This window comes from Papio anubis, chromosome 8 (assembly GCF_008728515.1).
Source record: "Papio anubis isolate 15944 chromosome 8, Panubis1.0, whole genome shotgun sequence".
Classification (NCBI taxonomy): Eukaryota; Metazoa; Chordata; class Mammalia; order Primates; family Cercopithecidae; genus Papio; species Papio anubis.
In genome coordinates, this window is record NC_044983.1 from 50,763,160 (window position 1) to 50,789,932 (window position 26,773).

Below are 26,773 nucleotides of genomic sequence, written 5' to 3' on the forward strand. Positions count from 1 at the left end.
CAGCCCCTTATCTAAGGGAAACATCCTTGGGTAAGAGTTCAGTCTTCTCTGCACATCCCCATGCAGACAAGTCGCCCAAAGCCAGAGTCAGGGACCAAGATTAGGAAGTTTAGTGCAGATGGATGGAAGCCGTACTACCCAATGCAGCCTAAAAAAATATTGAAGCTGATATTTTGACCTACAGCTGTGTGAAACTTGTGTCTGGTTCTCAATTGATTTGGAACTCAGAAGACTAGAAAGGGATGCTTGTAACTCTTACCTGCAAACCACAATTGAAATAGGAAAAAGCAATCCCATTGGCTTATAACTGTAAATTTTCAAAATTAAATAATATGTGTTTCACCATTATAGAGAGCAAGCACCACATTTTTTTAAAATTAATTTGGGCAATATCGTGCTGTCCATTATGGTAGCCACCAGCCACATGTGGCTACTGAGCATTTGAAATGCATGGCATGGATTGAGAGGTGCTGTAAAAGTCACACACACGTCAGATTACAATAACTTGGTTAATAAAAAGTAAAATATCTCAGTAATTTTTATGTGGATTATATCCTTAACATAGCAATATTTTTGACATATGGGCTCAAATAAAATATATTATTGAAATTTTTAAAAAAGAAGTGGGAAGGTCTCCTTCAACATATCTACAAAACCCTCCTAGGTGTTTTTTTCCTAAAAGTTGATGAATTTATTGGTGTAAAGTTGCTTATAATATCTTCCTATTGTACACGTGTGTATCTTCAGCTCTACGCAACTTATCACACGTGTAGGCTTGTGTTTTCCCCACCAGTCCAGAGGCAGAACATTCTCACCATGACAGGATCTTTTTGTAGCCATCTCCTCCATCCTTAACCCCGGCAAGCACTAATTTCTTCTTCGTTTCTGTATTTTTTATCACTTGAAGAATATTCTATAAGGGGCATACCACAGTATGTAACTTTTTTTTTTTTTTTTTTTTTTTTTTTTTTTTTTTTTTTTTTTTTTTTAGACAGAGTCTTGCTCTGTCACTAGGCTGGAGTGCAGTGGCACAATCTCGGCTCACAGCAACCTCCGACTACCTGGTTCAAGAGATTCTCCTTCCTCAGCCTCCTGAGTAACTGGGATTACAGGCATGCACCACCATGCCCAGCTAATTTTTGTATTTTTAGTGGAGTTGGCCAGAATGGTCTCAGTCTCCCAACCTCGTGATCTGCCCGCCTCTGCCTCCCGAAGTGTTAGGATTACAGGTGTAAACAACTGCGCCCGGCTCACAGTATGTAACTTTGAACTACTGAGTAGTATTTCACAGTGTGAATGTACCGCAGTTTGCTTAACCATTCACCATTGAAAGGTGTCTGAATTGTTCTGTTTTTTTTTTTAAATTATACTTTAAGTTCTAGGGTACATGTGCACAACGTGCAGGTTTTTTTTTTTTTAAATATAATTACGAATAAAGCTGCCATGAACATTCCTTTTCATGAAAACATAAATTTTCATTTCTTCAAGATAAATGCCCGAGGCTGCAATTGCTCAGTCTTATGGTCATTCTATGACATATTACCTTTTTAATTCTAATGGAATTGGAAGTGACAGCCTCTCTTTCACACTTGATATTGATAATTTTTGTTTTCTCTTTCTCTTGCTTTTAACTTTATTGATTTTATTAATCATTTCCAAGTACCAGTTTTTCCAATTTTTAAAAATGACGAATTTTAGAGTAGTTTTAGATTTACAGAAAACTAACAAAGATGGTACTGAGTCCCCATATACCTCTCACTCAGTTTCCCCGTTCATGACATCTTACATTAGTATGGCACATTTGTCACAACTTAGAAATCCACATTGGTACGTTACTTTTAACTACCTCAAAGGCTTCATTCAGATTGCACTGGTTCATTCACTAATGTCAGCTCTAGGATCCCATCCAGGACACCACACGACATTCAGTCATCACATATTAGGCTCCTCTTGGCCGTGACAGTTTCTCAGACTTTCCTTGTGTTTAGTGACCTCCACAGCTTTAAGAAGTACTGGTCAGGTGTTTTGCAGGATGTCTCTCAATTTATGTTTCTCTTTCATTTTCCTTATGTTTAGACTGGGGTCGTAAGTTTTGGGGAAGAAGACCACAGAAATGAAGTGTCCTCATTCCATGTTGACAGCAGCCATTCCTGTTGATGTTGATCTGGATCACCCCGCCAAGGGAATGTCTGCAGTATTCTCCACAGAAAGTTATTCCCCCTCTTCCTACACTTTATTCTTTGGCAGCAAGTTGCTAAGTGCAGGCCACAGTCAGAGGGGCTTGATGGGAAGAATTAAGTTCCTTCTTCTGAAGGGCTCATTTACTTTTCAATGATCTTACTTTTCTCTCAAGTACCAGCATCTAATAGAAATAAAACTCTCTTGATAAATCTTATTTTTTAATAATAAGTGTCAGTTTGGAAATGATGTGTTTTCTGCTTTTCTATTGCAAATTTACATTTCAGCGCTGTCAGGGTTAAACAGGTTTTATTGGCTCTCTTGGGGATTTAATCACCATTTATCATTTGTTCCTATGGGAAAATGATGTCAATCTTTCAACTGACATCAAATCTAAACCTGTGTTCCCAGCATTTGAGATACTTCATTTTGGACCCTAACCTATATTCTTTGTGGTTTTTTCCTTTACTTCATTGATACTATGTCAATATGGAAATTAAAATTTTGGGACAACTCAACCCCCTCAATTCCTCTAATGACCGTTGTTGGTACTTGTATCTCTTAGCACTAACCTGCTCCTTCTTCAACTAACTTTTAAACTTTAGTCTTTTTACATTGCCCTCACTTTTTCTGAACAGTCATTTTCACTGATGTTTTGAGTAGCATTTCAGCAGTCTATGCTGTTCAAGCTTTAGCATTTCAAAAGCAACAATTATAGTTCTAATGGTCCTCAGAAGAGCTGCAGAGTATTTGTCTGGGAAAGATTTTTCTGTAATATTTATTAAATGTCTGTTAATATGCCAGACACTGTGTTAGGCTCTGGGCATGGAGTGTACATAAGAGATTAGTGGACTACCACAAATCAGAAAGGTTTTATACAAAGTCGCCCTTTAATTCTCCACTCTGCTACCAGAACGCACATTTCAAAACACAAAAACAGGCATGCCACTCTTTTATTTTAAATGCTTCAAGAGTCTCTGTAGTTTTGGGAGAAAAACATTACATCCTCTTAACTTATCCCATAGGAATTGTGGTATTGGGCAGTCGTTCAAACTCTCAAAGTCTTGTTTGACTCTCTCTCTCTCTCTCCTTTTTTAAATAGTAGTAGTAGATTTGTCTGAGACTTTTTTTTTCCCCACAAATGTGTAATGAGGCTTTAGTAAGGCAATTGTATTTGAAAAACATAGGGCATAACATAATTTTATTTCCTCTTGGTTGTAAGCTTTTTATTTCATAGTTTTACATTACATTACAGAGCTATGTATTATTCCCTTTATTTAAATGGAAATCTGGAGAATGAATAGGAGTTAGTTACAAAAACGGATTTTGCAGGCTGGGCAACATAATGAGACCTCATCTCTACAAAAAAATAAAAAGCAAAAATAGCTGGGTGTGGTAGTACACACTTGTAGTACCACCTACTCGGGAAGCTGAGGTAGGAGAATCGTATGAGCCCAGGAGGTTGAGGCTAAAGAGAGCTATGATCATGCCACTGTCCTCTAGCTTGAATGATAGCTGAGACTCCGTCTTAAAAATAAATAAAGATTTTTGTCTATTTCATACCATCCTCCCTGACCCCCCTGATTTGACACACGATTCTCTCAGCTAGATTCTTGTCTCCTTACTGGTCTTTCTGTTTTCACCCTTGCTTTCCTACCCTCAACAGAGCAGTCAGTGATCCTTTTAAAAACATGCTAGATCACACTATCCAACTACTCACTGAATGCTCCTCGGGCTGGCTACATAACTTGTGGGGCCCAGTGCAAACTGAAATGCAGGACCCCAGCCAGGGACAGGGGAATAAATTCCCCTTCCCATTGACCTCCACCCCAAACCACAGAGGTTAAGCAATTCCTAAGAGAGTGTGGTCTTCACCTGGACATGATCAGCACCTGGATCCCAGGTGGGTGACAGGCCCCCACTTAGTCTTTCGTTGAATACACCTGGTGCTGCCAGCCCAGGGAGGAGAGAGTCACCCCTTCTCATCCTGAAATGTCATGGGGCACATGCTTAACTCTGACACTCCACACTTCTATGCCCAAGCCCCCATTGGGATGGTGAGCAATAGCACAGAGGGAGTAGCCAGGCAGGCTACCCAGGAGGTAGTTAGTAAGCATCTGGAGTCCATCCTAGGAAGCCAGGGAGCCAGGAGCATATGTGAGCTGAGGCGCCAGGTCCCTGGCACATGCTCTGTCATCCCATTGCACTTCACTTACAAAACACAAATTCCAAGATAAAATGCTGGTGACATGAGAGCACTGAAGCATGAGGACATTCTGAGCATGGAGCCCTGTGTACCCACACTGGTTGCACACCCAAGAAGCCAGCCCTGGCTTATAGTTGTCCAATATCTTGTCATCTTGCACACATGAAAAGGAGAGTTTTTGTATTGGCATACAAGGTCCTACATAATCTGACCCCCAGCAAACGGTTTTTCTCTAACCCTATTTCCAACTCCTCAGTTACTCTTTCCCTCCACTGCAGCTACACTGTTCTCCTTGCTAGTTCTCAAACATACCAGGAAAGCTACTGCCCCAGGGTGGTTGCATGTGCTGTTCTGTATTCCTGGAATGCTTTTCTCCAAGTAGCCATAAGTTGTTTCATTTTCTTCACACCTTTACTTCATATCCGCCTTTAACTATCTTTATTGTGAGTGGGGTACCCTCCTCCCTTCATTCAGGTATCTAATTCCTACCTCTAGGCCACCTTCAAGGAGGTCTTGCTCTGTTACCTGCCTACCTAGGGCCTTATAATTCTGATTTCCCATCCAAGATTCCACCTCATTTTGTGGTGACAAATATGGGGGAACAGAATAACTTCTCCATTATGCAGAGAGTCTACACACTTCCCACTGAACTCTGAACTTATCCTAGTAGACACCAACACAGAAGCCACACCAGAATATGCATTACTGCTAACATCTGACTGGGCCTCACTATGTTGCCTAGGCTAGTCTTAAACTCCTGGCCTCAGGCAATCCTCCTGCCTTGGCCTTCCAAATTTCTAGGATCATAGGTGTGAGCCACCACACCTGGCTTCAAAAATGTAATTTGAAGATAGAACCAAAAGTATTTTCTGGCAGGTGAGACAAGGGGTCTAAGAGAAAGATACAGTCAAGGATGAGGACCCTGTTTTGGCTTGAGAAACTTAAAGAACAAAATTGTCATTAAAGAAAATGAGGGAGAAGCAGCATATTTTGAAGGGGACGATCTGGAGTTCAGTTCTGGGTGTTTTAAATTTGAGATGCCTAGAGGCATCCAAGTATTCTGGGATCCAGGGGGTTTCCAGCCCGGGGAAATAAATACAGGAGTCACCAGCATATAGGCGTAATTTTAAACATGACATTTTATGAAAGTATCAAGGGAGTGAGAATAGGTAGTAATATGGTTTTGCTGTGTCCCCACCCAAATCTCATCTTGAATTGTAGTTCCCATAATCCCCATGTGTCATCGGAGGGACCCGGTGGGAGGTAACTGAATAATGGAGGCAGTTACCTCCATGCTGTTTTTGTGATAGTGAATGAGTTCCCATGAGATCTGATGGTTTTAAAAAAGGCTTTTCCCCTGCTTACCTCACCACTTCTCCTTGCTGCCACCATGTGAAGAAGGACATGTTTGCTTCTCCTTCTGTCACGATTGTAAGTTTCCTGAGGCCTCCCTAGCCCTCCAGAACTGTGAGTCAATTAAACTTCTTTCCTTTATAAGTTACCCAGTCTCAGGTATATCCTTATAGCAGTATAAGAATGGGCTAATTCACGTAGAGAAAGATATGAAGACTGAGCCAGCTTAAAGGTAAAAGAAGCAGGCTTTAAAACAGGGGAAAACCCCAGAGTGTGTGACACTGTGAAAGCCAAGGGAAGAGCAGATTTCACTGAGAAGAGAAGGTTCTACCATGTCAAATGCCACTGAGGGGGTCAAGGAAGGTGAGACTGAAATGTTCAGTAAGGCGGCAATAGGCTGCCAGCGACTTGGTAAGAACAGTTCCAGTGGAGCAATTGATGCTTTATTTGAATGTGTTCAAGAGAGGATCGCCAAGAACAGGAATTGAAGAAAGCAAGTTTAGGCAACTTTAGAGAGCTTTGTTGTAAAAGCTTTCAGGGAAATGCAGTGGTGACTAGAAAGGGAACTGGAATAAAAAGTTTTGTTTTGCTTTGTTTTTTAACTAGTGGATACATAGGAGGGTGTTTGTACACTGATGGGGATAATCCAGCAGAGTTGGAACACTGATAATTGAGGCAATGAGTGTGGAATTGAACTCTTGAGCAGCGAGAGGGGTGGGGGCTGGTGAACAGCAAGGGAGTTGGCCTTGTAGAGCAGGAGGCTGAGTGGGTGGTACACATGCTGGCAGGTGGGAAGAGAAGGTGCTGAGTGCTTGTGTGGGTTCTGCTCTGGTCACTTCATCTTTCTCAGTGAAATAGGAAGCAGAGTCATCAGTGGAGAGTAAGAATGGGGAAGGAGGTGTTTAAAGCTTGAGAAAGGAAAATATAAGAAGACATAATTTAAAAGAGCAGGAATGCAAATGGACTGGGAAGATGAGGTGTGACTGTGGAGCAGCCTTTTGGTCCACTTAAGGGTAAAGGTCCAGGATAGAAAGAAGCAGAGTGCAGGGCTACGCCCCTTCTCCAGCTACAACCAGTTACACAGGATCAGACCTGATGTAGGTGGAGAACAGAGTTTAACCAGGGCTGGTGTTTTGTCGAGTAAGAGGGACAACAGAGATGAGGAAGTGTGTGAGAGGTGCCTATCATGATTGAGCATGGAATTTACACAGTGTAAGAAGAAAGGGGGGCAGGAAGGGGTTAATGGACATGAAAATGAGGTAGAAAACAGGTCCAGGGGTACAGGAGAGAGTGAGCTCACCAATTAGGAGGGGTTAATCAGAATGCAAGGTATGTAAAGTGGAGATTATGAAGCTGTTGAGTAATGCTAAGGTTTAGGTTATACCAGCTGTCCCCAACCCTATTGGAACTAGGGACCGGTTTCGTGGAAGACAATTTTTCCTTTGGGGTTGTGGGGGGGATCGTTTTGGGATGAAATTCTTCCACTTCAGATCATCAGGCATTTGTTAGATTCTCATGAGGAGGACCCAACCTAGATCCCTTCTATGCGCAGTTCACAATAGGGGTTGTACTCCCATAAGAATCTAATGCCTCCGTGGATCAGGAGGCAGAGCTCAGGTGGTAATGTTCACCCTGTCTGCTGCAGCTCACCTCCTGCTGTGTGGCCCAGTTCCTAACAGGTCACTGGCCCATACCAGTTTATGGCCCAGGAATTGGGGACCCCTGGGTTATACAACGAGAATAAATCTGAGATTGGATGGAAGACAAAATCATTGATAGAGAGATCACATTTCTGATAGGCCAGGAATCTGTATGAAACAACAACTGATTGTGATGCAGGTAGTCCAAGGACTGTGTTTTGAGGAACTCTAGTTTTAAGTAGAGTTGGCGAGCTAAACACAAAAATTTAGAAGCCACAAGACATGAGGGGTCTGGAAGAAACAGGAAAGATATTAACAGAATGTTGTGTGTGGAGTGTGCTGGACACAGCATCAAACAGTTCACATACCTCCTTGTTATTAGTATTAGTATTTGTTTCTGGCAACAAGACTGAATTCTAGAGATCATTATTGTCTCTATTTTACAAATGATGAGCATGAAGGACAGGGAAGTTAAATAACATGTACAACGATAAGTCCAGACTCTGAGCTCGCAACCATTATGTCCACCTGCCTTGACAGGTGCAATGATTATGATAGAACAGGTAATATTAAAATCTATATCCTAAAATGTGATTACTAGACTTATGAGATTAGAGACTCTTGAGAACAGTATTGTATATAAAGTCCCATAATATACATGATCTTATCTAATCCTCACATTAATCCTGTGTATTAATTTGCTAGGATCATGGGGCCAGTAATTAGCAAAGCCTGGATGTGAAGCTCATCCTCTGACCTCCTGCTTGTAAACTCCTACCACTAACTACGCGTCACCATTACTTTCCAGATATAGTTCAGACGGCAACCTGAAAGAGACTTTTGAATAAATGTATTAATAAAGAAACTGTTACTAGTTATTTCTTTTTAGAACCTAACATAAAAAGTTTCATAATTCCTATGTTTCCATGGGAACATTCGTTAGCACAGAATGCAGCATTCTTCCTGTCATGGAATGTTCTTTCTATAAATTCATGCATTCACTCAACTAATATGTAATAAGCAAATAGTCTGTGCACGTGCTGTGCTAGGTGCAGAGGATACAGTCGAATAAGAAACATTCTGCTTTAGGGGAATCTTTAGTCAGTCCCAGGTCTTCAGCACCTCAGATACTCTGCAGGGCCTTTTCATGCCTGGTGCAATTTAAGACACTGCATTTGACCTAGAATACACTCCATCCCTTAGGACCCAGTTACCTAAGAGATCATTCTTCTCCCTAATGGTTTGGCACAGAGTAAGATCAGCGGTAGCACCCTGGAGTTGGAATCTTAGATTTGGACTCCGGAGAAACAGAATCAGGGTGGTGTTTTCCAAAAAAAGGATTCTTCTACTCCAAGAAGACCCAATTTTAAAGCTGGATTTAAAAATATACCCTCTTGCCTGGCATACTAAGCATCTTAGTGGGACTGTGTTGCCCCTCAGCCATCACTTGGCTATGCCTTTGCTAGAAATACCGGATTTTGTACATGCCATGTAATCGTGTAGAGACTCTATGACTCAACACCCTCCTGCCAAAATGTCAGGCCAAGGCCAAACAAGGGAGGGTCCTGGGCACCAGTCTGTGAGAACAAAAGGCAATGAATCCAGAGCGTGGGGCAAATTCCACTTTATCCAGGTTGGTGATGACACAGCCCGTGATATGTAGCACACAATGCGCGAGGCGGCTCTTTCCACGTGCAGAGAAATCCGTGCACTTCTATTTCATAATGTTACTCATTAAGAATGGCACTATGTACTAGTTGGAACTCACCTGGCGCCTACCACCGAGAAGCGGGGGTGATTGGGGGTGTTATGGTTTGCCTCCTGATTTAGAAGATCCAACTGGTGCTCTTAGCGGCAGTGTAACTCGTGTTGCCTCACTTACCTCCGCTCTTAAAGTATGTGAGTCACAGTATAATTTAAGAATTACACTCTATTTCTTACATTTGCAAAAGTTAAGTGAGACAAATCAAAGCTTATGTTTTCTTATTTAAAAAAATGAAGATTCTATATTTTATTGAGGTTTTAAAAATCTCTTAAAACCGCAACATATTTTATATTCTCCTTGAATCACTCCGATCACAGATTTAATTTTTCGAGTCATTTTTGGAGTTGTGGGACCACAGAGCTAGTTTGCAATCCCTATAGCTTTAAGAGAAGGTATTTCTAGTTTTGGAGTAGGGAGTAAGGGAGGTGGCGCCTGCTCCGGGCTCCGCCACTCCCCGCCCTCGCGCCGGGGGTGGGGTGGCACTCGGTTTCCCGCGGCTACCGGCCGCGCCCCGCGGCCCGCGCCGCCGCCAGGAGTGCTGCGCTTCCCACCTGCCTCAGGACGCCTCGAGGGCCGCTGCGGTGCCCACTGGGCTGCCGCTCCTCCCGGCTCAGAGCTTCCCAGCCGCCGAGAGTTTGCGAGGGACCCCGGCGTCGGGCATGGTCCTGGGCCAAGGAGGGCCGCAGCGCCTCCGCACCTGCCTGAGCTCGGGCACCCCCGCCCACCGGAGAAGCCCGGAGCCCTCGGAATGCCGGCTGCCTCCCCCGAGGGCGCTGTCTCGGGGCTCCCCGCGGATCCGCCAGCCCTCAGCTGCTGGCGCGGCACCAGGCTCCGCACGCCTTTCTCTCCCCTGCTATCCCTGGCAAGGCCGGACACGCCCACTGCCGCTGCTGGCCTCTGAGCCCGGGCGCCTGAGTTACACCCATTCTCCCCACTATTGTCGGCCAGAGCCGCGCTCCCAGCCCTTCTCCCGGTGCCGGCGGCTCCGAGCGGAATACAAAGAGGCCTGCGCCTCCCTGGCCCTTGCTACGGCCACACCCGTCCGTGCCCACTCTCCGCGGTCCACCGCGAGGGCTGCACGCAGGACCCCTCCTCTCAGCGCGCTCCTCCCCCTCCCCCGGTGTCGCTCAAATCCACCCAGCGTTCCGAAATCTCAGGAGTGGGGGCCTTCGACTGCCACCCTCAGGCCCCCTTGGCCGCTCCTCCTGGCCCTTGGGACTCGCCAGGGCTGTCCTCCCAACCCCTGCCCGCCGCTCCTCTAGGTCCCGGCCCCTCCTCCGGGGCCCTCCTCCTCCCTCGCCCCTCCCGCGCCAGGGTGGGAGCGGCGGCAGCTGGAAGAGAAGGGATGAGGTCATCCTCTCCCTCGGAGTCAGCTGGTGGAGGAGAGGAAGCGGGAGGAGGGAGCGCTCGCGAGGGGAGGAGAGGAATGTGCAGGCTCGAGGAGCGCCGCGGCGGCCGCTGCTGCTCCTGCTGCTGGCGGCGGCGGCGGCTCGGGCGGCAGCCGCGAAGCCGGGACGGCGAGGAGCGCGGGCGGCGGGCAGGGGCGCGCGCGGGGCGCCGCGAGCAGCTTGGCTCCGCGCAGGCAGCCAGGCGGCGCTCCTGCCGGCCCCAGGCGCGCCGCTAGCCCGGCCCAGCGCCCAGCCCGGCGGGCGGCGGGCGGCGGCGGGCGGCGGGCGAGCCAGCGCAGGAGCAGGAGGAGGGGGAGCCGCGCCGCCTGGGAGGGAAGCCGGGGCGAGGCGAGGAGGTGGCGGGAGGAGGAGACAGCGGGGAAAGGTGTCAGATAAAGGAGGGCTCTCCTCTGGTGTGGAGGCATCATGGCCGCTAAATCAGACGGGAGGCTGAAAATGAAGAAGAGCAGCGACGTGGCGTTCACCCCGCTGCAGAACTCGGACCACTCGGGCTCGGTGCAGGGATTGGCTCCGGGCTTGCCGTCGGGGTCGGGAGCCGAGGACGAGGAGGCGGCCGGAGGCGGCTGCTGCCCGGACGGCGGCGGCTGCTCGCGCTGCTGCTGCTGCTGCGCCGGGAGCGGCAGCTCCGGGGGCTCGGGCGGCTCCGGCGGCGTCGCCGGCCCGGGCAGCGGCGGGGCGGGCTCGGCGGCGCTGTGCCTGCGCCTGGGCAGGGAGCAGCGGCGCTACTCACTGTGGGACTGCCTCTGGATCCTGGCCGCCGTGGCCGTGTACTTCGCGGACGTGGGTACGGACGTCTGGCTCGCCGTGGACTACTACCTGCGCGGCCAGCGCTGGTGGTTCGGGCTCACGCTCTTCTTCGTGGTGCTCGGCTCGCTGTCGGTGCAAGTGTTCAGCTTCCGCTGGTTTGTGCACGATTTCAGCACCGAGGACAGCGCCACAGCCGCTGCTGCCTCCAGCTGTCAGCAACCTGGAGCCGATTGCAAGACGGTGGTCGGCGGTGGATCTGCAGCCGGAGAAGGCGAGGCTCGTCCTTCCACGCCGCAAAGGCAAGCATCCAACGCCAGCAAGAGCAACATCGCCGCGGCCAACAGCGGCAGCAACAGCAGCGGGGCTACCCGGGCCAGTGGCAAGCACAGGTCTGCGTCCTGCTCCTTCTGCATCTGGCTCCTGCAGTCACTCATCCACATCTTGCAGCTCGGGCAAATCTGGAGGTACTGTAATGGGTGGGGGAAGAGGGAGGCTTGCTGCTGCTACTACATCCCCACTGCTTTGCTTTTGCACGGAAATCTTTCAGGGTTGCTGTGGTAGTAACCCTAGCCACACTCTTCCAGTTTTGGGGGTTTCTTTTGAACTGGGGCTTGCATTTTTAAAATTTGCAATCTCAGTCTAGGGTGGGAGGGAAGTGAGAAGCGAGGGAAGGACAGCAAAGTGGTTTCGATCACCTCATCCCTTCTGTCTTCCCACTCTGCCTCACTGGCTTCTCGCTCTTCGCATGCCACAACCACCCCTCCCAATTTTTAGTGATATTGTTTCAGTGAGTAGGAGAGGATTCCTGTCACATGTTCTAAAATTCCTTTATTTTTATGTTGAATTTGAGGTGTGTGTTGCCATTTGGATGGTTTCTTTTGTTCCCTGGTGAAAAAAAAATGCTAATTTTAGTGAAATGGGAGTTGCTGCTGCTCAAAAGTACCCACATATTAATGATCACTGCTGAGGAAGTGCTTTGCTCAAAGTAAAGATCCTAATAAGCAAAAGACTTGTCATATATATATATATATATATATATATATATCTCCGAGCATGAGTCAGTAAACTTTATGGGGCCCAGATTTACTTTTAGAGTGCCCTTTCTGATTATCTTACAATATCTCCATATGTAATTTCTCATATAACTACGAGCCTTTGGAAAAGGGGTGGGGCACCATGTTAAGTTTAGTTGTACTTGGCATCTTCATTGGCTACTTTGTTACTTGTCATCTGGTCTACCAAGTGTTTTTACACAGGGATCACCTCAGTTATAAACTGGAATACAAGGCTAAACTTGGGCAGAGGGAAACAACCACTTGAACAGTCATTGCATGGACTTAGGAGCAGAATGAAATAGTATGCTCAGGAATACATTCTTTTGACTTTTATATATTACTAGCAGATTTCGAAGCAATATTTTACATCTATAAAAATTACTTGTATGGAATCTATAGATTCAAATATCTCAGAGCTTTTTTCGGTTTTAAAATAACTTAGTAAATAGGTGGTATAAGTGAAATGAGGACAATTCCTAGAAAGTACACCAATATGGAACTGCACTCTGTGGTACTAGTGCTCTTTTTCAATTTTACTTGTGGCTATTTTTGTGATAAAAGATATGAGTTGTTGACTATGCCGAAGTATCCCCTGTGGAAACAACTCGGAGGATTTGTGGAATAGAACCACAAACTTCTTTTCATTTATGACGAGCAACCATGTTTTCACCTGAGAAGAGCAAGTGTGGTAATTTCACAACATTTCCTGGGACCAGTGCTTTGTAATGCTGACTGAACATTGCCATAGATGGTGACCTTTCAGATTGTGAAACATTTTTTTTTTCCAAGCAGATACTTTCTGGAAAAGTGATATTTGATATGCAGTCAGACAAATTGATGTTGGAAACCTTCATACATATTTTGGACTCAAAGTAACTTTTCGAAATGCTAGTTAAATATGATAGCTGTATTTCCCATGGATGACTGTTGGGAAGACATATAGCTTGATGCTCTTCAAGTATGATGAAGGACTTAAGTGCTTAATTTAATTATTGAAATTACTGAGTGGCTAGGATGCATCTGATTAGCATTTCTAATCTGATAATATGGTAAATTAAGCTTCACATCGCATTTGTTAACTTTTTCAAACTTTATCAAGATTTGGAAATCACTTAATTTTAAGCACTTTTCAAGTTTCTAGACTTATGTAAATAATGCAAATACTTCTCTATCCTATTAACTGAAAAACTGTGACTTTTTAACAGATTGATACTTTATGAAAAATCTGATATTAAATTCTGTGAACTGAGGAAATCCTTTTAATTATAGTTGTGTTTACTATACCTTCTAAACCAAACATCTCCCCAGTTGAAAAATGATGCTTAATTTTCTCAGGGAATAGTATACAGAAAGTGAGAAATAATTAGGAAAAGATATGAGCCTAAAAACATATCAGAGAGACCATAGCCACTGGGCCAACTTATCATACAGAAAAGTTATTGCAAAGGTAGGGAGTGGGGGTGGAGAGAGAAGGGATAGAAGGGTAAGGTTTGAATGCAGAAAGAAAACCACAGGCTGTCAGACAAATGCATTGACTGACCCCAGCACTTGGAGAAACTGTGGTCACACATTTCTATAGTATTTTCCTTAGAGACTTTGAAGTTAATACTGATAATGTGTGATCGTCTAGGAGGAATATTATAGTTGGAAGTATTATCAGATATAATATTCTGGAAATATTTGTCAACATTTTCAGAATCATGTGTTTAGTAGATAAGTTTAATTATCATCTGATCTAACTATTCTCAGATTCTGGTTAAGATATTTGGAGGATGCCAGAGTAATCTGGTGAAAGCATGATCTAAGACTAGTCAGCATCATTTTCTATTTATGAAGTATACTTTTCAAAAAAAACAAAACTTTAGCCTAATGTAGGACATTGGAAAGGGATAAGAAAGCTTATGGAACTTGACACTCAGATGCACTCTAATATGTTTCTATTTCTCTGAGTGTTGAATATTCATATGGAACTTTGGGGGAGTAGATGCATCTTTGATAATAAGCCGATGAAGTGCAACTCATCTCAGATTATTCTATTAGACTCACTATGATTCCTTAAATTAGAAGCATTCCTCTGCCTCTTCTAGCTTTTCTTTTCAATACATTATACACAAATATTTTAGAAACACCAGAGTACTGAGTGGTTCAAAGCACAGAGGTCATTATTCATGTTTTAACATGCTACTTTCTGGGATCAATAAAATAGATTTTAGCTAGGTTGGTAACTGCTTCTTGTGTTTCCATGAAATTCTAATTATTTTAGGGAAGGACCAGATTCTAAAAGCTTTCTGTAGATACAGTCTTTTGAAATAACATCAAAGCGTTTGCTTGTTTAGAAATAGCCATTGAAACATTGTGGATAAGATTTGCATGTATTTACACATAGGTCACAATGCAACTGCTAAAAGCAATGATACATATTCATTTTAATTAAAGTTTACTAATGGCAAATTAATGGCAGCTTTTAAAGTCCCAGGAGGTGATGCTGGGAAAGAGCTATTTGAAATAATAAAGTGAGTTTTTGCTACCATGTGAAAAAAGCAATTATGACTTTAAAGAAACTGTGCCTGTGAATGAATGTGAAAGTACTTTCCTTTCTTATTTTTCTCATATGATTCCAGAAATTACCAAGAGTACAGTTCAGCCAGTGGCAATCACAAATTCCCTAAGAGAACAGTTTTTAGTCCTCATGCTTTTGATCAATTGCATCCAAATGTCTTTTTCCTTCAGAAATTATGAAGTTTACTCTTAAAACTCTACCTGAATTTCTCCTATGTATGTATGTACATAGTTAATTGTTTTCTGGAAAATATGCACTTTGTAAATAATAAGTCAGTGGATGGTAGAGTGGGGAGCATTTTCACTATTCTTACTCTTTTGGGTTTTTGGGTTTTGTTTTTGAGTCTCCGTCATGAGAGTCATCTGGGAAAAATGTGAGGAAAATACAGTTTTTTTCTGCTCTTGTCATGTTTGCTATTCCAGAAGACACTGATTGTGTCCCATGTTCAAATAAGTTGGGAAAATGGTGGGTTAGACAAAGTTAAACAGATCTCTCTACAGCAGGACTTCTCAGAGCCTTTTATAACCTAAGGTACAGTTGTCAGTAAGCTTTTAAAGGCACATCTATTAAATATTTTTATAATGATGCATGCAAAGCACTCTGATAAACACACCATTCTTAAAACTGGCCAAACAAAAATAATAATTTTATTGGCACTTTAAAAATACACAATTTTTTTTTCTACTTTTTATGTCATCTACATTTTAAAACAACTTAAAAGGAAATTATTAGTATCTGTATACGTGAGAAAACTGTCTCAGAGAGGTTAAGTAACTGGCTTAACCTCTTGATAGGGTCACCCAACTATTATGTAGTAAAGTTAGGATTAAAAACAGGGCCCATTTTACCATACAGTCTATGCTTTTTCTGGCTGAATTAGCTACCTCCAAATGCCAACTTGGATAATAATGACAACAATGTATAAAAATAACAATTTACCTTCACTGCGGATGGCAAAGTGGGAAAGGGAGCTACAGTTTAGATGGATTAGGGGATCTTTCCACTGACACACCTGTAGGTAAACAGTAAAACAGAGACTTGAGCTCAGCTCTTTGAACTCTCAGTTCATTGCCTTACTTACTACACCATTAGGACATACTGAGATTGTTTCATTAAATCCTAGCTAAGGAACATGATCTCGTAGTAGTTTTAATGATTCCATGGCATAATGTATGTGAATATGTGAAAAGTTATTTGCAAATGATAAAGAGGTTCTAGAGAAAAGGAATGGGTAGAAAAACTAGGGAGGATATAGGTTACACCTCTGACTATTGAAAAAGGTGGTTTCTGATTTTGAGTTAGTCCTGAATTCTGATATAGATTAGGCAAGATTGGTGCCATTTGCTGAGTTTATCAAATGGTTATTTTCTGCATATACGTGTTCCCTCTCTATACATATATATTAATCAGTCATTTAACATACACTGAGCACCTGCTATGTGCAAGGCACTGTGCTGGTTACTAACTATTCCAAGGCGAATAAAATATATATATTTCAAGGAATCTACTGTCTAATGGGGAAGACAGAAAAGTCAATAGACCATCTTAATAGAAGAAGATAAGCACTATGATAGAAACAGGAAACGCAAACCGCCTTGATGGTTCAGGTAAGACTCTCTGGAAGAGGGGATATCTGAGCAAAGGTTTGAGGAATGAGAAAAATCTGCTTTCTGAGTAAAGTGGGACATTGGCCTTAGAGCCCTGGATACAATGTGTAAAGGCAGAGAGGCAAGGCTGGTTAAGTGCATGCTCTACATATGGAGTGAGGAGGGAGAGTAGCTAGAGATGAAGACGAAGAACTAGTTGGGCTAGATAATGAAAGGAATTTAGATTGTATTTTGAAGGCCTGAAGGAGTCATGAAGGATTATAGGGGGTGAGAATTGTTAACAAACGTGTTAAAACACTGTTTTATTCAAAGGAATGGCAGAAAGTTGAAAGTTTCAGAGGCTATGTCATTCATCTCTGACTCAGTTATGTCTCTATCATTCATGGAAATCCATTGGCTTCACAGTGGGGAGTTGGATGTCATTGGCACATATAAATAGACCCATCATGATGGGAGAGTCATTTTTCAGAAAAACAAGTTGGTTGAAAGTTTTAATTGTATTTATACTAAAGTAAATTATTGGCAAAACTTTCTTTGGTGTTACTATTTGAAGAGTTCTTTTCTTAGGATACAGTAGTTTTTACTTTATTGAAAGTTAGGTCTTCTGATCCATAGAAATATATTCCTTGTGTTTATTAGTCACCTTTAACTGTCCAGAGAGCTTCCATGTTCTATTTCTTATTTGATCCTTTGAGTGATCTTGGAGGTACCACTTCTATTTTGCAGATGTGGAAATGGAGAGAGAGAATTTTAATTGTTTTCCTCTTTGGGTCATATATTTCTGGAGAGGTTTTAAGCTAGAACTTAAGACTGATATGGGAGGGGTGAAAGCAACATGGAAAATGACTGATGGTACTGAGGATGATGAGGTAGAAGAGAAGCCTGAAAGCTTGAGAACTCCGTAGTAAGTACTGAACAGTTGTAACATGGAAGAGGCATTGGACTTTTGTGTAGGCCCCCTGGGACAAAATTGGTGGGACCTATAGGAAGAGATTTTGAATTGATGGAAGGAAGAATTTTTTTAGTAGTTGAAGATATCCGCAGATCAACTGGGCTTCCTTAGAAGGAGTGAGTTTCCCATCACTGGAGTGTCTAAGCATAGTCTGGAAAATTAGGTAGAGATGTGGTAGAGAGACTAACTCTCATACAGAGGATTGTACTAGAAGATCATCTTCCAGCTCTGAGATTTTGTAATAATCTCCATCATAACATGCTGCTCCAAACATAGTAGACTAACATTTGCTTTTTTGTGGATGAAAGAAGTAGAATGCATTTTTGTGCAACACTGCAATTGTGCCACTTTAGTATCTATTCATTGGTTTATAGACTTAGTATCTTCTTCCCTGGAGTATCACAAATCCATATGCCACCCCTGAGTGCTGGCTTTGGCATCAAGCTCTCTGAGTTAACTGACAGGTATAAATCCACACACAATCAGACAGCTCCTTGTGCATTTACCTGGGTTTCTACATGAATTGGAATAATTTATGTATAAATCTCTGTGGTGGGTATATCTATGTGATATCTTTGCAATAACTAGTGCAAAGGTAAATTTCTTCCATTCACTTGAACTGTGAAGTGTTTACTTCACAAGGGTAAATATTTTTATACTTATTACTCCCCAACAGACTACCTTAATGGAACAGTTGAATGTGTAGCATCTATGTACATGTATACTATCAGTTTTGAACCATGTCTACAAATCCTTGGAGCAATAGCTTTGAAAGTCCCTGCTCAATCTCTTACAAAATGTTTCTTCATGATTGAGTATCCAAGCACACAACTTGCTAGTAAATATGTTTTATATGTTACAGTTCGAATGATGTAGTTCACCAATGGATTTAAGTAACACCAATTACTGTCTAACAAATAATGCACTGATTCTCCTTTACATGGACTTACTGGCTAATCTGATTAATACATTTCTTTGACTTATTTTAGAAATTTGTATGGAACACTTACTGGACCTCTGGAAGCAAGACTAGAGATTAGAGTTGGATTTATTTTTCTTATGCATTTTCACATAAAATGTTCAGTATGATACTGGTCATAAGTGAATGTTTTATCAGGTGTGATCTTGTAATGTGTAATTGTTGTTGGAATTTAGGGAAAATTATATTTAATAATGCTCTATAAGAAATATTCTCTTAAATGGCATTGCTTGATTCTGAACGCCATAACAAGTGACTTCATCCCAACAACATGATTGTGTCCTTGGTAAGTGACAGCATGGCTGATCAGGAAGAAAGACCATGGGCAAGTTCTCATGAAGTTAGTCTAGTGGTTGTGGAACTTAATGTAAAAGAATATATACTCAGTGAATATCTATGGATCTGTGAATAGAACTCAGGCACTATTCTTTCTTCTTGATGAAAGTGTAGCTAAACTTGCTACTTTGTAGCTTCTCTGAGATTCTAATGGTGTGGTGAATCAGAAAAGGTGCAATGTCTTCTGGGAGGGATAGGAAAAATCACCCCAGCTCTTTTTTTAGATTACTAGTGTTGGGAAAATAGGGGTACATTTTGTGAAGTGCTAGTCACCCTCTGAGAAAAATGCAGCTAGAAGCCCAGCTTTGTATTCCTGTTTTTGCTGATAGAATAGTCAGGGTGGAGAAGCTATCTGATAGATATTTTTCATTGAATTCTTACCTATACTTGACTGTCTGAGAATATACTTATATATGGAAGGAGTATTGGCATTTTTTATGCTTTAGTCTACTCAAAACGCTTGCAGCCTCCACTGTTACTACCACCACCACCATCATCACTGTAATTCTTATCATCATAAAACATCGATTCCACATCTAGTATACGTATAGAACTGATACAGATTGCTGATTGTAGGAGAAACTGGAGAAGGATTAAAAGGAAAATGAATCAGTCCAGAAACCCCTGAGGTGGTCTGAGTGATACTGTTAGGTCTTTTTTAACCCTAAAATAGACAGAGAGGGTCATAGTTAGAGTGTCAGTTATAGAGCTTATTTAAAGAGGCATCTGTTCTTTTGGGAACTGGACTAAATGTGGGGTATCAGAAAAAATGATTTGGTCTCCCATAGCAGCAGATTCCAGGCAGGCTATCTGACTGCCCAGGGTCATGCGCCATTGTAGGTGTAGATGACACACACGGCCCAGCTCCTGGAGCCTCACAGACTAGGTCTTCTTTTGGTTTCCTCTTTCTGGGTCTTAATTTTCTCTCTGTATGATGTGATTGGTTAAAAATAATATCCTAGGTTCTTTCCAGGTTTAAAGTTCTGATTCTGCTCTTATTATACATTCTTTTCACTTGCGTAGTACCTAGGGTGTATGCACTAGAATATTTACAGGTGTTCTAAGGCCACTGTTGTAGGCTTTCTCTGTTTATGTAAGTCCAAGGGGATATACAAGGGACTTTCCAGGGTTGATAATATTAGTGTCTAAACTCCCAGGAACTGGCATGATTCGTACATAGAGAGTCTTAAATATATTCATATAATGCAATGAATCTTATGTTATTTCCAAATTTTAGCTATAATCAAATAAAACAATTTTCATTAAAAACACATATCTATGTATTCAAAATGATGTCAAAAGTCTTCCATGTCACTGATTCTAAGATATATACCATATAGACTGGAGAAGCCAAAATTGCCATCTAGATTTCATGTGGTAAGGTATGCACAGTTGGAGTGCTGTGGTTAAGAAATAAGAACAACGCTTCACAGGCTTGAAAGAACTATTCATTATTTCAATGAGAAAATGGTTGCCAGAGCTAGATTTGCTTTTAAATTAAAAGCTTGTCTTGGGTTACACTGCCACTGATTTAATATGCTGAAAATTGGATTTAAACTCTATACAAAGATACAACATCCAGGCCTATCCTTGTTAAAAATAGGGATATGGTGCACTCTGCTAGAAGAACAGAGCATTGCATTAGCCTTCCCTGAGAATTCCCTGGGGATAGGAATTCGCTGGATTCTAGGTTCTTAGAAATCTGATGTGAAGCTGAACGATTTTTAACCCCATGCCAACATTTCAGATTTTAAAATTTTAAAAACCTTAAGCATCTGTTTTCAAATTATCTGAACAAAGTATGTCAAACTATTTTCTCATCTTTATGATTCATAAGTAGGCTGTTTGAATCAGTTCTACTTCTTTTGTTTAATTTATACACATGCCATATTTCCCTGTTGGGGAATCCTTTTATACAAACAGAGCAGTGGGTATTGTGTGGGGTGAGTAACGATGAGTCAAAGAGAGAGTCATGCACATATAGAAGTAGGATCTATAGTGAACACCACTTGAAAAAGACTTGAGATGACTGGTTTGACTTCCCCTCAAGTCCACTCTATTTAAGAAGGACAGAGTTGCCTTTCTGAATCACTAATCTGACAGATTTCATCCATGTGAAAGCAGTCTGACTCCCTTTTTCTGCAGTACAGATAATAGTCATGAATAAAGATCTCAGTCTGGGGCTGAATTCTTTACTTTTCAGGGTTTTTTTGTTTTGTTTTGTTTTGTTTTGTTTTGTTTTGTGGCAGAGAGTCAATAATCAAAGCAAAGGTAGCAATTGTAACAATAACAGCGACTAAATGATTCCCTATAACTTCTATCATTAGTTCATGGCATAGTCACTGTATCAGTATGACAGTAACAATGAGGAAATGATCCCTTAGTGAGGCAAGGAAAGGATTTGTAAAGGCTTTTTTGTTTTGATAGACTTTCAGCTCGTGAATTAACTTCCTGTTTTGCAAGAGTAAAATTAATAACAGTCCATTTTTAAAATATAGGCTAATTCCAGAAGACTGTCTCAAACAGTTTATACTACCTGAATTTGTCATTATAACACAAATTAAGAGGCATGTCTCCATAAAGTTTTATATTTCCAGGAAATCTACTACCCTTAAGAGTGGCAGTCACAAATATGTATCTTTGGGATTTTTTTCCTGATGGGGTGATGGCTAGGTTTGAAAACTTGAATTCTAGAGGGGTGTGGGTTTCTTTACCCCATCCTAAGGAAAGCACTGATATTAGTTGAGTTCTTACTTCTGAAAAGTCATAAACAGTTACAATTATTTAAGGATATAATATCTACCTACGTTGAAATAAGGCTGGAATCAAATGAGAAAGAGGGAGGAAGCCTGAAGGTTTTATCTAACAAGCATGTCCAAATACTCTAGAAAATATCATAGTGTTGCATTCTCTAATCTGCTAATAGGAGTGTAGCGTGCTGTCCATAAGGCATGCATCTGTTAGCTAGTGGAAGAAAAATTTAGCCCTGAGAGAAATGAACAAAAAGAAAGAATTGTATTCCACAATCAGAGAGCAGATTTTCAGTTCTTAGAAGGAGTAGGAAAATCGTACTGACCTCCATTTTGAGATACAGCACAGCTAAGCTTCAAGCGGGCCTTCACCAGCCAGATCAAGCTCCTGTTAGATGAGTTTGTTCCGGGGCAAAGAAAGAAAAGCTTGAGTCGTGATAATGGTCAGGTTTATGAGGTCAACTTGATATATATTTATTTGATTTTTATAGATTAACTGGGTGCAGGTACAGTTGTGTTACATGGATGCATTGTGTAGTGGTGAAGTCTGGGCTTTTAGTGTACCTGTTACCCAAAGAGTGAACATTGTACCTAATAAATGGCATTTCATTCCTCATGCCCCTTCCACCCTCCCACCTTTCAGAGTCTTCAGTGTCTGTAATTCCACTCTGTATGTCTGTGTGTACCCATTGTTTAGCTCTCACTTATAAGTGAGAACATGTGTTCTTTGAGTTTCTGTTTAGGTCATTTCACTTAGGATAATGACCTCCAGTTCCATCCAGTTGCTGCAAAAGTCATGATTTTACTCTTTTTAATGGCTGTATAGTATTCCATGTTCTATGTACTACATTTTCTTTATCCGGTCTGCTATTGATGGGTATTTAGGTTGATTCTATACCTTTGCTATTGTGTATGGTGCTGCAGTGAACATACACACACATTTGTTTTTATGATAGAACGATTTGTATTCCTTTGGATATATACCCAGAAATGGGATTGCTGGGTCAAATGGTAATTCTATTTTTAGCTCTTTGAGGGGTTGCCACACTGCTTTCCACAATGTTTGAACTAATTTAGACTCCTACCAGCAGTGTATGAAAGCATTCCCTTTTCTCTGCAACCTCGCGGGCATCTGTTATTTTTTGACTTTTTAATAATAGCCATTCTAACTGGTGTAAGATGGTACTCATTGTGATTTTAATTTGCATTTCTCTGATGATTAGTGATGTTGAGCATTTTTTTCATATGTCTGTTGGCCGCTTATATATCTTCTTTTGAAAAATGTATTGAGAGCACCAGCGGGGTCAGCAGTTTGTGCGTGTTTGACTGAGAATTTTGTGTTATCAGAAGTGAACAGGAAGTCAGAGTCCAGAGGGTGAAGGCCAAAGCACATTATCACAGGTGGGGCCAAAGCACATCATCCCAAACCTGGGAATCCAAACAAAGGCCAGAAATAAGCTTACTAATTGAAGAGGTGGGTGAGACTCTGAAATCAAGGACATCAAGACAGTAAACCATGCCCATGCTTCAAAAGGTAAAACTGAGGAGAAATTTGTTGGATTTATATTCACAATAGACCTACTTCTGTTCCTACTGAGGGGAGGGCAGAGAGGTGGGACTGCAGACAAGTTCTCACTCAGGCACGTCAACTGCCTGCAAGCTCATGAGCAACTTATCTGTTAAAGCACCACCTGGTCACTATGATCAGTTGCTGAGAATAGAATGACTAAAATAAGCAGCCAGTGATAGCCCCTTTATTCATGGACTCCACAAACATCTGCTTAGGATTATAGTAAGGAAAATACATTAAAATAATATGCTTTCAAAAAGTCTACTCATTAGGAAAGGAGCCTAGTCATGGGCATCGCCCACAAATGTCTTTGTGACGATGTGCCAAGGACGGAGCTGTGGCCTTGTTACTGAAGGTGGACTCTGCAAACCCAAACTGTCAGCATCTCTTGGGAGCTTCTCAGACATGCAGAATCTCAGGCCCACCCTAGCTCTGCCAAATCGCCACCAGCGTTGTAGCAAGATGCCCAGGTGATTAGTATGCACATTAGAGTTTGAAAAGCATGGAGCAACTACTGCTGCTACAGGGGAGGGAAATTTAAGCTCAAATGGTCAGGAAAGGCTAAGCTGAGCTGGATGTTAATGGGAAATATGGTTGCTCCGATATTTGTAACTGGCTTTCTCACCAAACACCTAGTATGAGCTGGGTTATATAGCAAGTGTAGTATAGCAAGGGTTGTTGCTTAGAAACTTAACAGAGATAGGTGCATTCATACACACACAAATGAATCATCTCCTTATAGACAATGCTTTAAGCAAAATGTGAAATGTTTTGATTGGCAAAAGAAGTGAAAGATTTAAATCTTTATTAAAAGTCCATTATTGGCTGGGTGCGGTGGCTCACGCCTGTAATCCCAGCACTTTGGGAGGCCACGGTGGGCGGATCATGAAGTCAAGAGATCGAGACCATCCTGGCCAACATGGTGAAACCCCGTCTCTACTAAAAATACAAGAATTAGTTGGGCGTGGTGGTACACACCTGTAGTTCCAGCTACTCTGGAGGCTAAGGCAAGAGAATCGCTTGAACCTGGAAGGCAGAACTTCCAGTGAGCCGAGATCACGCCACTGCACTCCAGCCTGGTGACAGAGCTTCATCTCAAAAAAAAAAAAAAAAAAAAAAAAGTCCATTATTTTATGGTTTTATGTTGCAGAACCAATCTCTAAGAAAATAATTAAGCACATTGACTGCCTGCCTCTCACAGTATTATGCAGTACTCATTTGGGCATTAGGACAGGAGTCATCAAAGTGGACAGGAGGTGGTGAGAGAGTGACCAGGCCTTCCCAACAGTGGTGGATGCTGAGGGAACCATTGGCTTCAGAGTAACCAGACACTGAGAATAGAGTGAAGAGCTCTCACCAAGACATGATAGTGGTTGTCTTTGCTCAGAGAAGTGGAGTGGGCTGGTTCTGGGCTTATTTTTATATTTTTCTGAAAAAGAAGTAGTGAGGGTAGACAAAGTTTGTGTATGCTGGCTGGATGGAAGGGATAGTGGAGAGTGAGGCTGGATTTCTGAACATTCCTCTGTCTTAGCTTTTAATCTCCTAGACTGAAGAGCCTCTGAATCTACATGGAGAAAGAACTGAGATAGGGACTGAGGAAAATTGAACTGGGACTCCCGGCGTGAAGGACCTTGCCACAGCCAGGAGTTAGCTGCATGTTTAGATAAAACAATACAGAAAGAGTTCTGGTGAACAACCTGTTCCCTGCAATTCCCCTCCCCTCAGTGACCCCTGAGGCCCACAGGGCACAGGTTTACTGTAATGAGAAATAGGATGGCTCAGCTTGATGGCATACTTCACCATTTGTCTTCCTACATGAGAAATGTAATATTCAACAATATGACAAGACATGCAGTGTCTATAGTTTAGAATAAAGGGATAATGAGAATGGTACCTTATAAAATGTATATTCGTGTAGACATGTTATTGATTTCCTTATTTCACATTAAACAAGATAGAAACAGATGACCTTCCCAGAAATGCCTCTTTTCAAAGTATTAGTTTTCTGATTTTCCTTTCATGTAACAGCTGGTGTTGCTATGCTATCACTTTTCTTGCTAGGGTTCCCTCCCCCATCTATGTGCTGGGAGGTGATCGTTTGGTTCAGTGTTCTTAAATGTTTCCATGGAGAGTTACTAAGTTAATTTTTCTAAGTCTCCTCTTTCAGTAGGTGTGGTCACCCCACATGGCTTTCCATATGGTTGCTACTATCCACCTGTGCCCGCTGAGCACTTGAAATGGGCTGGTCCCTATTGAGATGTGTTGTAAGTGTCAAATACCCAAGGGATGTTAAAAGACTTGATATGAAAAAAAGATAATATCTATCTTATTATTTTTATTCTGATTTCATGTTGAACCAATAATGTTTTGGATATACCAGGTTCAATAAAAAATATATGATGAAAGTTAATTTTACTTGTTGTTTTTTACTTTATAAATATGGCTACCAGAAAATTAGAATTGTGTATGTGGCCTGCATTATTCTATTCTATTGGACATTGCTAAGCTAGATGATGTCAGAGCTTTTTGAGGAGTGAGAAGAGGGAAATCCAAAGTGAAATGTTTCAAAATACTATATAAGAATTTACTAGAAGTTACCAGGGAAAGGGCAGTGAGTTATTTTGCTGCTGAGGCAGGTTTACTTAATGGATTTTGCAAATAAGATTAGCTGCTGGTAAAAATGGACTCTTTAGGAGACAAAATCCCTAATATGAGTAAAGCTAATTGCCTTCCCTGCTTCCTGCCTTGCTTAAGGCTGAGCAACACGCTGTGCTTATTTGGTGGATTAATAAGTACTATTTGATGATGATGATAAGGAGTAAATCTTTGTAAGTGCCATTGTAGCTTGCCATGCACATTCATTCTATTAAACCATCCGATCTTCTCATCAGGCTCCCAGGGTAGGTATTATTGCTAGTCCCATCTGAGGATGAACCAGCTGAGGTTCAGAGAGGGCAGGAGACTTGCTCAAGTGCATATAGCTACCAAGTAGCAAGTGCCTGGGCTCACTTTCATGACTTTTGTTTCCAAATGTCATGCTTTTCCCGCTCTTTCCCGCTATATCTTACTATTCCAAGGTTAATCCAAGACTCACCTGGAGAAGCATTTCTTGACCTTTCAGATTGTGCTAAAAATGGTAATGAGTTCAATTTTACCATGATATCAATGAGAACTAATTAAGACCAATTATGGGTTTTTCCGCTGACCACCAGCTGTTGGCGTCAAATTTGAGTCTTCACTTAATGCTGTTAAATTCTCAACTATAAAATGTTGGGTGGGAGTTAAATCAGATCATTTCCAGAATTTTTCTAGTTCTGTAGTTCTATGTAAACTGGCACCTAAACAGAGAATATCAATTCTTTTTATATACCTTATTGAATATCTACATGTGGACTGATATTCACATTTTATTGACCTGGGCTAGATTTCTGATAAACTGCTTCTGGGATTGATACGTCACACATATTTCAAACACAGAGACTACAGGTCAATTTTATCTAAAATGTGTCAAATTCATTTGATACCTACTGGTAAAATACATGTTATTTCCACTGGGAAATGCATAGTACTAAAGAATGCTAAGTAGGTTCCATTCCCATGTGAATAGTATATCATTAGCTTGTATTTATATCCTCATTTTGTATGTAGTCATGCTTTGCATATACT

At 41.8% G+C, this 26,773-nt stretch overlaps 1 protein-coding gene across 4 annotated transcripts in view; it reads left to right on the forward strand.

Annotated features, from left to right (window-relative positions):
• The first annotated feature begins 10,833 nt into the window (after nucleotides 1-10,833).
• The window catches only part of XKR4 (XK related 4), a 408,833-nt gene continuing 392,893 nt past the window's right edge, over nucleotides 10,834-26,773 (forward strand). For all 4 annotated transcript variants that reach the window (XR_004185812.1, XR_004185811.1, XR_002523805.2 and 1 more), the window contains exon 1: nucleotides 10,834-11,762. Coding sequence is in view for 1 of the 4 variants with exons in the window: in XM_021942325.2 (XP_021798017.1) it covers nucleotides 10,957-11,762 (806 nt within the window). In the remaining 3 variants the exon portion in view is untranslated. The remainder of the gene's footprint in view (nucleotides 11,763-26,773) is intronic.